At 34.9% G+C, this 16,568-nt stretch overlaps 2 protein-coding genes across 2 annotated transcripts; one reads left to right on the forward strand and one right to left on the reverse strand.

Annotated features, from left to right (window-relative positions):
* The first annotated feature begins 406 nt into the window (after nt 1–406).
* Nucleotides 407–2,841, forward strand: LOC138313778 (P2X purinoceptor 7-like). Its single transcript, XM_069254077.1, has 4 exons — nt 407–621; nt 1,129–1,374; nt 1,846–2,094; nt 2,375–2,841. The coding sequence occupies exons 1-4, from the start codon at nt 592–594 to the stop codon at nt 2,636–2,638; spliced, it is 789 nt and encodes a 262-aa protein (XP_069110178.1). The 5' UTR covers nt 407–591; the 3' UTR covers nt 2,639–2,841.
* A 1,408-nt stretch (nt 2,842–4,249) lies between these two features.
* Nucleotides 4,250–16,064, reverse strand: LOC138313777 (uncharacterized). The gene is given in 14 exon segments (XM_069254076.1): nt 4,250–6,956; nt 7,212–7,376; nt 7,655–7,872; nt 8,173–8,277; nt 8,514–8,590; nt 9,062–9,086; nt 9,088–9,299; nt 10,123–10,405; nt 10,827–11,127; nt 11,505–11,588; nt 13,500–13,562; nt 14,298–14,369; nt 14,967–15,185; nt 15,635–16,064. Coding segments are annotated over 14 exon segments (2,334 nt in total). The 5' UTR covers nt 15,874–16,064; the 3' UTR covers nt 4,250–6,685.
* Between the last annotated feature and the right edge of the window lie 504 nt (nt 16,065–16,568).

Here is a 16,568-nt window from a genome sequence, read left to right on the forward strand (position 1 = left end):
GCAGTGCTTGTAAGACGTGTGTATCTTTACTGACGGCTTAACTAACCGCTCTAACTGCCGAATAAATTGTGCTTTATCCGTCAATACGAAAATGCGTTTTACTCCTTGAATACGATCTCAGTGAGACTCGTTTGTTCCCACATCTGACGCGTGAGATCTATTTTCCTATAACTTGGAAGCCCGAACTTAGTAACCTTCCGATGCTAATGGCAAAAAGTCATTTCAGTCCCGCTAAAAAGTGGGGGGTGATGACTGTGCATAATTCACCGGGCATGACGTCGTTTGGTTACTATTTATAGGGCGACTATGACACTCATTGAAAATCTCGCATATGCGGTGTCGTCTGATAATTTTTTCTGCGGATCGTTTATTTCTTTTTATTTTCTTATTAACGATGTCAATTAAATATGATGTATACCTGTAAGAAACAATTTTAAGCATCGGAACAATTTCTTAGCGCCGCCAGAAAATACGCTTTTTAGCTGTCAGTCTTCGCTGAGCCGCCACCTTGGAGGCGTTGTTTCATGACAAACGCATGCGCAGAGTGAGTTACTTTGACAGAGCGAGGCAGAGCGAATCAAAATAAACAAAATGTCGGACTCAGAAGTGCTGGAAAGCGAGGTGAGCATGTGCGTTTTATATCTAGTGTAACAGATTTGGTATTGCATATATCAACATAAAAAACTGGTCAGTATTTGTTAACGGAATGAAACTTTGCGTTATTTGTTGATGATGCATATATTCCGTAGTGGCTATAAGATCTATATCAGGTCGCATATGAAAGAGCGGGGCCCATTGGGGGTAATCAAAAGTCGGGATTTTATAATGAAACGAATATCATATAGATTTAAAGGGTTGTTCGTTCGTTCACACGTGAAACATTTATCACGGCATATTCATAATTATTTACTATTGTTTAGGTCTACTGCATAAAATCGTCCATTTTGGAATTCATTACATAATGTCACGAACACGACGCATGTAATAGACCTGCATATTTATATAACGGTAAAGCGTTACTGAAAATGCTGATCGAATAGAGCACGTTGGTATTATGAATGAGTTATAAATAGTGGTAGATTTTGGCTATGTACTGTTATAATCTTAATACATGATTGTATTATGCAGTTATCAGTGGACCCTGCAGAGAGTGATAATAGCACAAATGGTAGCTATAGTGATGTAAGAAGAGGAGCTCCTGCAAGAGGTAGAGGGAGACCAAGGTCTAGAGGAGGTACCAGATCAAGAAGGGGACGTGGAAGAGCTCGAGGGTCAACCAGTGGCAGGGGAAGGGGTACACGACGCACTGTGCGATCTACCACCACAACACCTGACCCAGAGGATGTGTTACAACAGAGGAAAGAGTTTGCCAAGGTATACTTTTTATGTATAAACATGTAAATATAGAAAAATGCATTGACAAACATAAAAAGTTTTACTTTATGTAGGCACTTTGGATTATTCTTCATGTATACATATATATTGATGAATAAATAACGAAACTCAGCTAGCCTTATAATTACCAGAGATAGACACAAACTTTTTCCCCATAGTAGACCAGAGTCCTAAGGCAGCCCTGATTCTGTTGTGGAGGCCCAGACTTTTGCCACATATGTTAGGGGTCCGGGGGATTTCCCACCCACCACCTCTCACTTGTAAAATTTTTAGTTCCTAGATGCAATTTCCTGCATTTTAGTGAAATTTTTGCTACCTTTTTTCATCTCGACACAGCATATATAAAAAGCCACATTGAACTAATTATTTGTGGTGCTGATAATTATATGTAAATACTTGTGAAATGTTATCATTACCAGATAAAGTAGAAAGCATATTTTATAATTACAGGATAAAGTAGAAAACATGTCCGAAAGAGAAGCAAAGGACTTTCTGTTGGAAGTAGTAGAACGGCATCCAACTTTTGTGTTGGATGTCATGGAAACAACAGATGTCCAACCACAAGGACACCATCCACCACCTGCAGCTGGAGGCCAGAATTTGCCATGGTGTTCCTGTGGCAAGTGCCGGGATATGCCAACCCCTGAAGAGAGGGTATGCTGTGGCAGGAATCCTGATGCGTGCCTTTCATTAGTACCGGTAAATATAATTGATTTTTAATGTGATAGTTTTTCGTAAATTTATACAATATCTGGCATATTTAATTTGAATTGGATATGTAGGATACAATTTATACACATATTTTTATCAACATGACTAGTATATATCAGGTATATAGTATTTTTGGAGAATTTTTGTGTTCACAGACTCACAGTGTAGATATATATATACTGAAATGAAGTAGATGAGTATAGATGATTTGGCAATAAAATATAAGGTTTTGAATTTACAACTTGGTTTAATTTTCATATCATTCCAGGACTTCAATATTCTTGTACTTGATGAGGCAGTACTTGCTCTGGGAAGACTATATCGACAGGATGCATTGGTCTTTCCAGAGGATGAGAATTATAACAAAGCAAATCGCCACCAGGCTTACCGACAGTATACACTTTGGGTCCATGGACGCCTGAGAGTCGGGGAAAGGAAGGTGGTGCCAAGTTGCTGCACATGGAAAATCAGGGATAAGTACCCTGATCCGTATGGACAGTATGTTGGATATTCAGCTGGTAGATTAAACTAAATGAAAGAAGTGCCAACGGAACTGAATGAAAGAAGTGAAGTGTAGGGTGTTACTGTGTGTAGAGCAAGATGTAATTTTGATAGATTATAGTGATGTTGACGAAGAAGTTGTTGATGGAAGAGCTAAGGTAAATGAGCAGTAAGTGAAATAAAAAAGAATTAGAAGTCATTTATTAGTCTGTTTTCTTTGTGGAATACCCAGTATACAAGAAACCACCTGTAACATACACTTGGTATTCTCTGCTGATCACTGCAAGCTATTGCACCTTACCATAACTTGACAATAGTAAAATCTTCAACTAGCCACAAATTCTTTTTGTAGCTACAAGCTGTGTATTGAAACCTATGAATAAAGGACGTCGCATAGGTCCAGATTAAAACTAGCAATGGTCAATGAATGGAAATTTCACCTCTGTACTTTACCTATTGACTACCAAATTTTAATCTCGACTATACTAATAAACTACAATAGTATAAAGTCAATAAATCTTTTTTCAAGTGAAAATCTGGAAATATGAAACATATTTTTAGTAGCAGCGACCTTTGTTGTTGACCTTTTGACCCCCAATTCAATTCCAGCCTGTATGACCTAACATTAAGTGAAGTTATAGCAAAATCCATCAATCTGTTTTGAGTTGTCTGGAAACCAGCATTTGGATAGTCAGATAAAGAGACTAACACTGAGATGTATCACTATTGTTGATATGACTAATTAGAATAACATAGCAAATGAAAAACACTCATATGCACTGGTCATATTACACTAATGCCTTACCATAACTTGACAATAGTAAAATCTTCAACTAGCCACAAATTCTTTTTGTAGCTACAAGCTGTGTATTGAAACCTATGAATAAAGGACGTCGCATAGGTCCAGATTAAAACTAGCAATGGTCAATGAATGGAAATTTCACCTCTGTACTTTACCTATTGACTACCAAATTTTAATCTCGACTATACTAATAAACTACAATAGTATAAAGTCAATAAATCTTTTTTCAAGTGAAAATCTGGAAATATGAAACATATTTTTAGTAGCAGCGACCTTTGTTGTTGACCTTTTGACCCCCAATTCAATTCCAGCCTGTATGACCTAACATTAAGTGAAGTTATAGCAAAATCCATCAATCTGTTTTGAGTTGTCTGGAAACCAGCATTTGGATAGTCAGATAAAGAGACTAACACTGAGATGTATCACTATTGTTGATATGACTAATTAGAATAACATAGCAAATGAAAAACACTCATATGCACTGGTCATATTACACTAATGCATTGTGCAGAATAGATATGCAGGCAAAGTCACTTTGTTGAAGTGATATAATTCTAATATGTTTGTCTTTTTTGTTGAAATTATTAGCATTCAAAATATCTCTTGAAATGACACAATTAGTGTTCTAGCCCGATTATTATGGAACAGTCTTTGACCAAGTGTAAAACAGTTTATTTTGGACTTGGCATACCTCAGATGATGATAAGAAAACTTCAGACATTTATGATAGGCTTTGCAAAAACTTATTTCACACCGTTTCATTACTCTGAAGTTAGAACAATGACCCTCAAACATAACTAAAACAACAATTAAAAAATCTATCAATTTATTTTTGCTTTTAATAGATTCAGCATACACTCTCCTGATTATTTGCATACAATAACCTAAACTACTATTGCATTTATATATATACCATATTCGACCCAATAAGTCCCCGGTGTGCTTAAAAATTGATGCATATAAGGGGGTGCTTATAGAAACAAATTCGGACTGGCCCCTTCATAAAAGTATTCAACAAATAAAGTCATAAATCAATCTGCTAAAGAAAACAGTGGGGAAACCAACATAGATTTCATATGTTCAGTCTACATAACATTCAAAGTACCAGTAACTTTTAAAAAAGGGGAGGTGTGCTTATAGGTTTGGGGGCGCTTGTTCAGTCGAATATGGTATATTATATTACATATTTTATATGGATAGTTGAACTTATTTACCGTGGCATAAACAACATATCAACAGTTGTATTTTATAGAATATGTAGATCAACATACACACTTGCATATACGCACATAAGTGATAAGATAATCAATTATATCAAATGTATTGTAGTAACAATAAACTATAAGAAACTGCACACTAAACACAGTCCTGAATGGAGTTCACTTATAACAAAGAATGCCACAGTCTATCACCCTAACTCTTCAACTGCTGTGGTTCAAACCACTGTAACACCAGTATACAGTTGAATCCTATACACTGTAATTCAAATACATTGTAATTCAATATAGTTATTACTTATTTTATAAGAAAGGAAACAAAAGACAAACACTTTATATACATCCATCTGGCTTTTCAGGTCAGTCTGCACTAATGTGAGCATATAATATTATATAGTGCCAAATACGGCCCCAAATGTCACAAAAAGAACTTTTGGTTATATAAAAAAACAAGAGGACCTGTATTGCTCATCTGGTTTGTTATGTCAAAAAAAATTATGAATACAGGTTTCTCAGAGATTTACCTGAAATTTCCCTGTTTGGCCTCACCCCTCCTGCTCCAGAGGGGTCAGAGCCAAGATCTACATAGGTAAACGCTATTTTCTTTTCCCCAAGGATCTTTTTTACCAAATTTGGTTACAATTCTATCACTAGAAGTGATTTCGAGGAAATGTTGATTGACGGACGTCGTGCGATGACAAGCACATCGGGTCTTTGAGTTAGGTGAACCCAACTTTGGAAACCTTTACAGAAATAATTGATTTATAAATTTGACCTATCATTCTATGAAGAGTAATGATCTTCTTATCTTTTCCTTTCAATTTTATCATTTTGATCCCTAACACAATCAACAGGGAATCAGGGCCATATAATTTACAAACAATTACCTTAAAATCTTATTGAATTTACTTCAGTAGTGTTGAAGAAGTCTAAATATATAAATTGTTTATGGATATACAACATTTGACATAAGGTGACCGAATAAAAGGACTAAAATTATATAAATATAATGTTAAAACACTCAACAGGAATAAATACTGTGTGTAATATACAGTGGATCAAGATGGACCTTTCCTCTTCTTTACTTTTCCATTGAAACCTTTGATAACATAGGAAACTTACATGTTCACACTTACAATTGTGTCAGTACTTCAAGAAGAAAATACCTATACATGAAATAATGAGAAAATCAAAATTGAAAATGGCTGCCAACTGGCAATGTCTTTCCCTATCTAATACAACAAAATAATGCACAAGAAGCTATATAGACCAACGAAAAGCTACGTATGAAACAGAGCAGTAGCAAACAATCACATTCAAAGATAGATGCCTATGTTGACAGACCTGTCCCCAAATGCAAAGCCATATATGTAACTAAAGCCAAAGGGGAGTCTAAATATATATGAAACTTTATATATACATATCCATCAACAAGATATATCCCTTTTGTACTCAGAGAAATAGCGATAACAAACTCCAGCAATCAAAATCAAAGATGGCTGCAATCAATCTATGGACTCAAAATACCCATCTGCTACCTGGTGATTATGGCACATAATACTGGCCCAAAACATTGTCTCTATATTTGGCCAAGGAAATTTACATAAATGTCAATACCTTGTATTACCATGGTTACTCAGCATGCCACAGGCCAACTATATCTTCTCTTAGTTCTAGAAAAAGAGTTGTCGAGTTGTCAGAAAGATAATAGCAAATATATGTGAGTTGTCGAGTTGTCAGAAAGATAATAGCAAATATATGATTCCCGTAACCTTTATGAAAATAAATTTCATGGCCCCTGTAACCTTGAATGAAGGTCAACATCATTTGAACAAACATTGCAGCTAGTCAACTCGGCATGCTACAAGCACAATATCAGGAAACATACCTTCAAAGTAATAAACAAATCACACACACTCACCAACCTACCTCCCAACACCTTTCACAACCACAACATGGCACAAGCTCAATATAAAATATCTCAACATCATGGCTTATATTGAAATGTTGACAGAAAGTTGTAAAAACAAAGACTAAAAACTTTGTCTCTCTCATTTGATTACATGTCCTTCATTGCACTTTCTTTTAATCTGCTTTTTTGCGTTTCCACAAGTTGTGCAGTTGGAGGTGGTGTCACAGGAGCGATGGTTTTCCTGATCTTTCTGGGATCAGTGGCTGCAAGTACCACTTTCTTTCCCATCCCGGCTTTATCTGCCAATCTGTTTTCTGCAACAATCTCTAGCAACTGCTCCACATGTGCATAAGATTTCTTTTCTTTGACTGGGTGCACAGCCCATCTCCCAGACTTCTTGTTGAAGTTTCTTTGGTATCTACAATAATGATTAAACTGTCAGTCAAATAGAAATATTTGCAGTAATAAATTCAAGCAAGGAAACAATATATGCAATGTAACCACACTAGGTAATAAATGAACATGAAACAATAGATTTCTTAGATATATGTTTAATATTGCCAAGCCTTATGTTGGATATGTTGCCGTCATAAGAAAAGCAAGTCATATGTACCACTGTACTTAGACTACAAATAGAACTTTATTGAATAGTTTTTATTACTGAATAACATACCTTATCGAACCATCTTTGTTTCTTTTCACAGGCTTTTCCACATTTTCGTTGTAGTCCATCGCAGCTAGTAAGATTCGAGCATTGTAGACTGGCGGTGTATATGAGAATCTTTTGGCACAGTACATCAGGACTAGCTGGTGGAAATTCTCCAATTCTGCAGTACTCCTACAAAAAAATTAATGAATTTTGTTAGTGTATCATTTATTACATGACAAGAGCAGGAAGAGGCAAATGAATTAAAAAGTAGTTTTAAAGCATCTATTAAACACTTCTAAAAACCTCTATGAAATAAAATCTGGCTTGACCACTACCCCAGTAAAAATATCACCTGAAAAAACACTTTCCTGGGGGCAAAAACTGCTAATTTCAAGCAATCAACATAATGTTACATGTGCATACAGAGCATTCTTTTATATTTAAGCAATCAATGCCATAATACTAACCTAAAGTTCAAAAAGTAAGACACTTTGCCCAGAAATCTGACATCGAGCACAAGTTTCCTCAGGGCGTCATGTGCCTGACTTCCCTTCGACAACCATTGTTTGGTTCGTTCCTCTTCAGTGAGGGGACCGTGAAGACATCTGGCTTGTCCGTCAATTGTGTATGGCAGAATCCATTCATGTTCATTGACAACATGATGCAATATACTAGCCCATAAGTCCTGAAAACAAATCAAAGGGGAAAAGTACAATGATTGTATTGAAACCACTAGACATATCATGATTTTTGTCCATTCATGAATGTTGGCCATTTTGGATTTCTTTTTAAATCTACACACGAACACAATAAGCTATTACTATTAGCAATGGTTCCACAACTGTGTTATAGAGGAATTATTCTTTGGAAACTAATTTTGGATGGACAGACAAAAACAATATTCATTATTCAAGAATAAGGGGACAAGTATCACAGTAATAACCAGGATTTATTCATATAAAGCACTTATTTTCATCATACTTACAATGAATTCATCATAGGTGTTTGCATGTTGGCAGCAATACCAGAAATGGTTGACTATGTCATGGCTCCATTGCTGTAAAGGTTTACACCCTTTCTGCAGTCCTGCCTGTAAAGAACACAAAAATTTTAGCTGATTATTTAAAACATAATCACCAACACCAATCCATCCAAATTAGTGATCAATTCAAATCAATTACAATGTATTTATATTTTAATCCAAGAGAACAAACATAGTTGTGAGACAGAGACTCTGATGAAAAGTGCTTAAAACACTGCTATATAAAAAGTGAACTTTTTTTAAAAAATTACGAATAAGTAATGATGGAAATCTGAAATACTTACAGCAACAACCTTTTTCCCAAGATTTTTGGCAGCATGCCATATGTCAAAAGAGTGTTTGATGTCTGGATACTCTTTCTCTGCAAACGAAATATTATTGGAATGAATATGTATATGTTACAAGGTATATCACTTAGCCCTGTTAGTGACCATAAAATCAAAATAATATAAAATGATTTAGTACAAGTAGCAGTTATCGAAACAATTATGAGGAATAAAATACATACATTAGACTATAATTTCTCTTACCCCAGACAGGGATATCTGCAATTTTACTGGAGTGAAATTTTCCTATCTCACCCTAGAGTAAAGACAAGCTACACGAGATCTTTGCACCTCGGGATAAGATTCTAAGCTGTCAAACACTCGGCACAGCCTCATGTTGGACAACTTAAGAATCATACCACTCGGGTTGAGATTATCCTGTCTCACCCCAAAGGGGGTAAACGATTCTATTAATCTAACACATATTAGTTCATGCACTGGCCCAAATTGTTGTCTGCATATGACCTACAACCAACACCTACCAAAGCATACATACGAGTACTTACTCATAAGGGCTCCAATACCTATATGGGGCATCAGTGACCACTTCGATCACTTTGACTTGTTTGTCTTTTAACTCCTTCAGGACCCGTTGGAAGCCCTCTTTTTCCATTGTAGTACTCTTTAGTTGAGTTTCCCTCTTGTCCACTGTCTTAACAGTCAGTATCTTTTTGCTGCTGTTGTCCATGGCGGTGTAAGAGCAATACTGAGCAGAAAAACCGGGACTGTCCATTCTACCGTCCCCTGTAACAATAATAAATCACTGTAAGAACTAGAAACTGTATGCCAATGGCTTATTCGTCTCCCATCAAAATACTATGACAACCAAATGATGTAGTTTATACAAGAGGTCCAATGAGCCTTCAGGTCTGTCATCTGACAATCACTGCATTACATATAAAATATAATACAAGTAAACAGTTATAGAACAAATGGCTATAATATAAAAAAAAATTTTTTGACAACACATTATAAGCCATTGCATACTAAAAACTTTTCAAAAGAAATCGCCAGTTTCTATGTATTTCACTAAGTAGATCAAGGTCATTTGAGTGAACAAATATGAAGTGCTTCATCCAGCACGCTAATTAATCCCAACATCTGTTTCTAACTTAGTTACTGAAAATTTATCTACATGTATTTGAACTCTGGGACCTTGAAAAAAGAGTAGCCCTTTATCCCAGCATGCTACAAATATCAGTACACTAAGCCTTTATCCCAGCATGCTACAAATATCAGTACACTAAGCCTTTATCCCAGCATGCTACAAATATCAGTACACTAAGCCTTTATCCCAGCATGCTACAAATATCAGTACACTAAGCCTTTCTTTCATGAGAAGTTATTTGAATGAAAAGTTTACACATGGCACAGATGGCACACTACATTCATTTGATGAATATCTTCAACTATTTTTTTTTAATTTAAAAAAAAAAAAATTTTTATCTCTTTTTTCCACCAAATATTGCTTTGATTTATTTGGATAAACAACTAATATTCATGTATATAATATATATGTTACCATGCATGTAATATAAGATTATAAAAGGGTACAAATGATACCTACCAAGAATGACCACATCCTGATTTTGAAATGTCCTGATGACATCTTGTTGCTTACTTTCCCATAACTCTTCGATACTTGGGACCACATACTGTCTTTGGATATTGGTAAAGGTGTTTGATCCCAGGAAGTTCAGCTTCATGAACTTTGCAAAAAGAGCAATTTTTGCAAAGTTGTTTCCAGAGGCAACAATAGCTGCTGCAGACAGCAAATCCCCACCATGCAGGCCTCGGTTCAGAACTGGCTGCGACACCCATTTGTAGACAACGTGGCCATTCAAGCATTTCTGAAATTTTCGAAATATATAATATTTACAAATGTTAAAATTTCAATAAGTAACATAAAATGTGACAATCCTTATATTTTCATTTCTAACTGGAATGCTGCCAACAGCAAGTAAGGAATGGCTAACCACCAGGATATCAAACTCTACCATAAAATATGATTATAGTATAGTTATCATTTAGAGATGAAGGAAAAATGTCAAAAAGTAGTCCTTGTTCTCTGATCCAATGTCCTTTACACATCATTATCGGGGCCAAATAAATGTTTCTGCTTCTCTGTAGTGTGTTTTGGGGCTGATATACTATTTATAGTGCCTATTTCCATTTGAAAATGGCCATATTTCCAACAATGAAAAACTATATTTCCTACCTGATAATTTCAATTTAGATATAAAAGTATACTTTTGAAATAGTTTTGATTACCCAAGTGAGGTATAATGCTGATCCTACAGTTGATGTTGTCATCTCCACCTCTTGTTTGCAGCCTTTTCTATTGCATATGCATTCAATTCTTGTGCTGGCCAAGTTCTTTAAACATTCAACATAAACAATACAACAGGAATCACGAGTCAAATGGAACAACTCAGTTTGTTTGTATATTCTCCTGATTCCAGGACCCCCAGTATCCTCTTTTTCCTTGTCATCTTCATCGTCAGAACTTTCATCACCTCCAAATTCAACATCTCCGACAGCACTATGTAGAATGTTTTCAAAATCTTTTGGTCTGCAATATGAGATAACAAAAAATAAAAAATTGCTTTAAATTAAATTTTTTAAGTGTTATACAAATATTACGGGATTAAGCCACAAAAGTGTGGAATTATACATCCCTTGTTAGTTTTGTTAGTTTAAGACTTTCAATATAGTTGCTTTATTTATCAGTTCCACTTGAAATAAATGCATTGTCTATTCAATATCACACTTTTAAAGAACTGATTAAAGTCAGTTAGATATTACATAACTATATTGGATACCACAGTGAAGATCCATATTCTGTCTTTCGTAATATTCAGTACACTCAATCACAACAGTTCACATTATAATCCTTTCATGAACTGTATATTTATCACATCTGTTGCTGAATAAATACATCATAATTACCCTAACGTGATGTTAATGCTTGGCTCATAATAATCATCTGTCTCCTCTTCTTCATCTTCTTCAATGGAAACATCCAATGACAATCTGAAGGATAAAAACATATTTTCAATTATGGGATCTGTTAGCTAGGATACCAGAGAGATATCTATTGACACCCAATTGAAAATTGAGAAATGGATCCTTCCTCTAGATCTGCACTCCTCTTTTAAATATTTCATAACATGAACAAGAGATCCCACTGGATCTTGGCGTCCACCAAAGATTGATCTATGTCTGACAATTTTAAGAGTGACCTTTTCTCTACTTTTCAACTTCATTTATCGAAATCCATGATGGCTACCTGGCGACCATCTTGTTGACAGATCAGAAACAAATTTCAATATGCACAACTATGGCCCTAGTGAATACTATTTTTACAATGAAATTTGAGAACAATCCCCTCACTACTTTCTGAGAAATACCGGTAACAAATGTTAGCTGTCAAAATTCAAGATGGCTGCCTATAGTGGCCATCTTGTTGACCGATCGGTCTCGAAATGCATAGGCCCAACTAGGACCCGAGGAGAACCTACATACAGTCAAAATTGCCTTAGCGACCTTCTGAATTCAGCGACCTTCTGTCTTAAACGACCTAAATTATTCCTCCCAGCGAAAAATTACTATATAATCTATCTGTATTAAACGACCGTCTGTCTTATGCGACAAGCGACCATACTTTTAGGATCCAACGACACTCGATGTTCTGTATTTAACGACCCAAATCACACATGCATTTGTCTTCTATTCATATATAAAGCCAAGCCAGTTAACTATCCTGTAGGGCTTCCAACCCTGTCCCATTAAGGCAAGACAAAAGAGCTATCTATATGGCTTGGTTATATACACAAGGTGTTCACTTTGACATAAATTAGCACTTATTCATGCATGAAGTCTCTCGGCTTCGGTACTGATGACCGAAGCCGTCTGCATGTCTGAGCTGGATATTGTAAGGAAAATGTGCTATTTATTCACGATGTTTGTGATGAAAATCAAGAATAATCACTTCCAAAACCAACTAAAATAATGATGAACAATGATTTACTCACAAAAGAACAACATGAATGTAGAAATCCTGAAAATGTATCAGTGTAGCTAAGCATGATGGCAGCCATTTTGGGAGATAGTAAACAGAGGAGTCGGAAATAGCTGATTTCCGGATTTTTTTTTAAATCATTTTTTTCACACTTTTTTTTTCTTCATTTATTATCTATGAAATAAATGAATAAAATGATCAAAGAAATAAAAAAAAAAAACATTAAAAATTATTTTTATTTTTTTCTGCTTTTAAATACATTGTAATTTTGTAGCTAATTATGATATATAAGTGGTAGGCCTAAACAAATATTTGTTTTAGAAATTCTTAATCTTATTCATGAATAAAAACAGAAAGATAAATAAAAAATAAATAGATAATTGAAAAATAAAAGTGCCTAAAATTAAATACTGTACATAATTAAAAGATGTGTTATATTATGTGATATATTATATATTTAATAATTTCCTATTATTGTGACTGTTTTTAGTACAACAAAACTGTCAAAACATGTCCCACAATATACATTGATACATGTATTTAATTGTTTCGAAAGGGGTGATTCAATTAAGAGACCAACTGTCATATGTGACCTATTTTTCAATCTCCTTTGGAAGGTCTCTCTTAAAACAATTTTGACTGTATAAGATATGAGAAAGGTCCCTTTAGTACTTAAATTTCTGAGACTGTCAAAATAAGCCGGCCAGCTGCTAGTGATCCATGTGGTTTTCAAATAAGTCCCAAACTAGAGAAAAATAGGAATCCTACATATATTCTACTTAGAATGAACTCTCTATTAAAAAAATTCAAGGAAAAGATCATTATATCTGCCTAATGACAGTGGAGTAAAACATGCATGGATACAAATGTTTATACAAATGCAATTTACCAACTAATGTATGTAATTGTGGCATTTAACTTACTCAAATGGGTTGATGAAGGAGCTTTCCTTAGTTCTACTAGTGACCCTCTTTAATTGCTGGCTTCTGGGAAAATGAAATAAAGAGATTCAGTTTAGTTTATATATACTGACGGTAATACTTTGTCTGTAACAGTCCTTGTGCTTTGATGATATTGAGTTAGTTATGAATAATAGATTTACTCTAATGGTAATATAACTCATCACTTTATAAACAAAACACATACCGTATTCGACCCAATAAGCGTCCATGTCCCTATAAGCGCCCCTCCCTTTTTTTGAGGCTTCGATTTCAATTGCCCAGGCATAAATAAAGACCAAAACTGTATAGATTTGCAAAATTTCTTAGCACCTTTTCGTTTTTTTTTTTCCCCAATTTTTTAAACGCCCTTGGCGCATATTGGGTCAAATGCGGTACTAAATATCATATTCCAATAATAGCAGCTGTCTTATCTTTACTAGCATCCCTGTTATTACTGTGCAGTAATTAAATAATACTGTGTCACACTGAAAGAAAAGCGAAATACATTCTTGCACTTTAATGCAAAGTTTTACACATGTTTACAAAAAACAAGCATATGTTGCTGTTTATTCATCTTGGCTTATTGATATAGGTGTTCAGAGAATCATAACCAATAGTATCGGGTCTGGTATATTTGTTTTATACATGTGTGCATGAATGTACAGTTCATGTGTGTAAATTGTAAAATGTGTATTTGCATGTTTTTATTTCTACATAACACTATCTAAATTTTCATATAACTATAACAAATAAGTTACAAGGCGTTTGTTAATTATTTACCTTCCTGCTTCTTCTGCTGGTTTTTTTTGCGGTGATAGCTCGGTTACTCCAGATATACCAGAACCTGATGCACTGAAAAGAGCAAATAATACCTACATGTAAAAAAATCCAATATACATAGCACACAAAATTAATTACTTCAATATAGATATAAATATTTTTTTTTTTATTTCTAAATAAATTTTTGATCACTGCCTCCTCTAGGGATCAATCTTGCCACCTCTTGAATTACTAGTCTTTTTCTCACCCAATCATTCTGAAGAACGGCAAGAGCCGGGGAAAGCGTTAGGGCAATACAAAAAACTGTTTTATTGTTGTGTTTTTTAATATTTGGAAACCATCCCATGGACATGTTACTTTTTTACTTATATATATATATATGTGTGTGTATTCCGCCTGAAGATGCCTATGAAGGCGGAAAGGCCTTGCGAAAAAGTCTTAGTTTTTCTTTGTTTTTTAAATACCTTCGCAAGGAACCTTTGAGTATATATCCACATGCATGATGCGTACAAATGTATCAATTCAACAATTTAGGTTAGCCTCTTCCGTTTTGAAAAGGGTGATAATGACATGTACACATCATACTGGTATATATGCTGATGCAGTTGAAAATTATATTATCATTAATTTACATGCAGACCAATCATTCACTTCTGGTAATTAAAATACCTTGCATGCCCTTCTTCAGAAGAAATTTCTGATATATCTGTGAGACCAGAAAGCACAACTTGTTTTGATTTCTCTTGATCAATAGATCTTGATAGCGGATATGGAATTCCAGGTGTAGACGTTTTAGTTTCTTTCGAACTCTGTGATGTCCTTGACATCCCTGGAGTTGCCACTTCTATGTGTTGGCTTGCTGTTGCTCCTTTAAACATGTCATCATATCTGTCATATAGATCATATAAAAAATTATATGTAATAAATTATAATATGGATACAGTAAACTTCTACTAGCACTTAGATAATAAATCGGTTAGTATGTTTTAATCACTAACATGTATAATAAAAACACAACCTACGGTCATTGGATTGATGAAGAAAACTTCAATATGACCAAGAAGCTTATAGCTAAATAGACCGAATAACAGATATATCAGGTACGACTAGTACACTGAATACTGGGAGAAAAAACCCCTTCGGGGGCCCCACTATTTTGACATCGTACATTTTACAAATATACAGAAAATCAACAAATAACACGATAACTGTGTAGATATATAATCATGAACAATCTGTATGTTTATACCATGAACCAATTACGTAATACATGCTGAGGATACATTGTTGTAAATCACATCTAGGCCAAAGTACATGCACTTTCATTTTATACTTACCGATCGAGAAGAAAATGTGCCACCTCGCTGTGAAAATCCAAGCCTTTTTCCTCCTTCAATACATTCCATCGCTCCATTGCATCGCCTATGCTTATTCTGGATTTCCCTCTTTTGAAATCTTTACTAATTTTTCTACGTTTCCTCTCAGAAGATGTAAGTATACTCGGCCTCCCTTTCTTTCGTTTTGTGCCTTGCTTGTCCGCCATTTTTCGTATCTTCTTTTTCAAGCGGTCACGCATGCGCAAACTATACACTTCTCATCAGAATATGGGCAGGGCTAAACATATAGTGGCGGACCGCCACAATATAATTTAATTAATTAATCAAACGGACAATTTACTTCTCCTAACTTCTAAATTTTGTTATTCACGCAAGGGCCATGAATTCCAAGGTACGTTAAAAATTCAAATGGCCGAGCTTTTTTATTTTACAAAAGTTATGACCTACAGTTATAAGGAATACCCCTTTAAAAAAAATAAATTAAAGCCCATTTTGGTCATAAAGGTCGTATTTTTTTGTCCTAATCTGATTAAAAATACAGAACATTATAACCACTCCGTATCAATATAGTTGAATCTAGACATACATCCGGCATAAGGGGTCATGTCCGGATAGTGACCCGATTGATTAACCACGTGTGCATTTCAAATCAAAATACATCTTATCTACACCTTGCTGTCCACGTGATAATTGCCATTTCGTCCCAGTTATACATATACAGGTTATTACTTTTGATATAGTCGCTCGTTTGGGCGCGTATTAACTAACACGAAAATAATTCGGACAAGCATTTGTAAAACTAATTTCAGTCCCGCGCAGTCATGATTCTGGCGGCAGCAATTTGAATAGGCCATTTTTCAAAGGTCACCGAGAACGTGACCGCCCTAAAGAGTCAGGTCCTCTTTATCAAACGTAGTGATAATAAAAGGATGCT

Source organism: Argopecten irradians, unplaced genomic scaffold (assembly GCF_041381155.1).
Source record: "Argopecten irradians isolate NY unplaced genomic scaffold, Ai_NY scaffold_0921, whole genome shotgun sequence".
In the NCBI taxonomy this organism is placed as follows: Eukaryota; Metazoa; Mollusca; class Bivalvia; order Pectinida; family Pectinidae; genus Argopecten; species Argopecten irradians.

What these genes read in the sequence shown, in the direction of transcription:
- LOC138313778 (XM_069254077.1), top strand. Translation starts at nt 592, where the DNA reads ATGTCGGACTCAGAAGTGCTGGAAAGCGAG. An exon ending in CAGAAGTGCTGGAAAGCGAG is followed by an intron (nt 622 to 1,128) that starts GTGAGCATGTGC and finishes TGTATTATGCAG; the next exon opens with TTATCAGTGGACCCTGCAGA. An exon ending in CGTGCCTTTCATTAGTACCG is followed by an intron (nt 2,095 to 2,374) that starts GTAAATATAATT and finishes ATATCATTCCAG; the next exon opens with GACTTCAATATTCTTGTACT.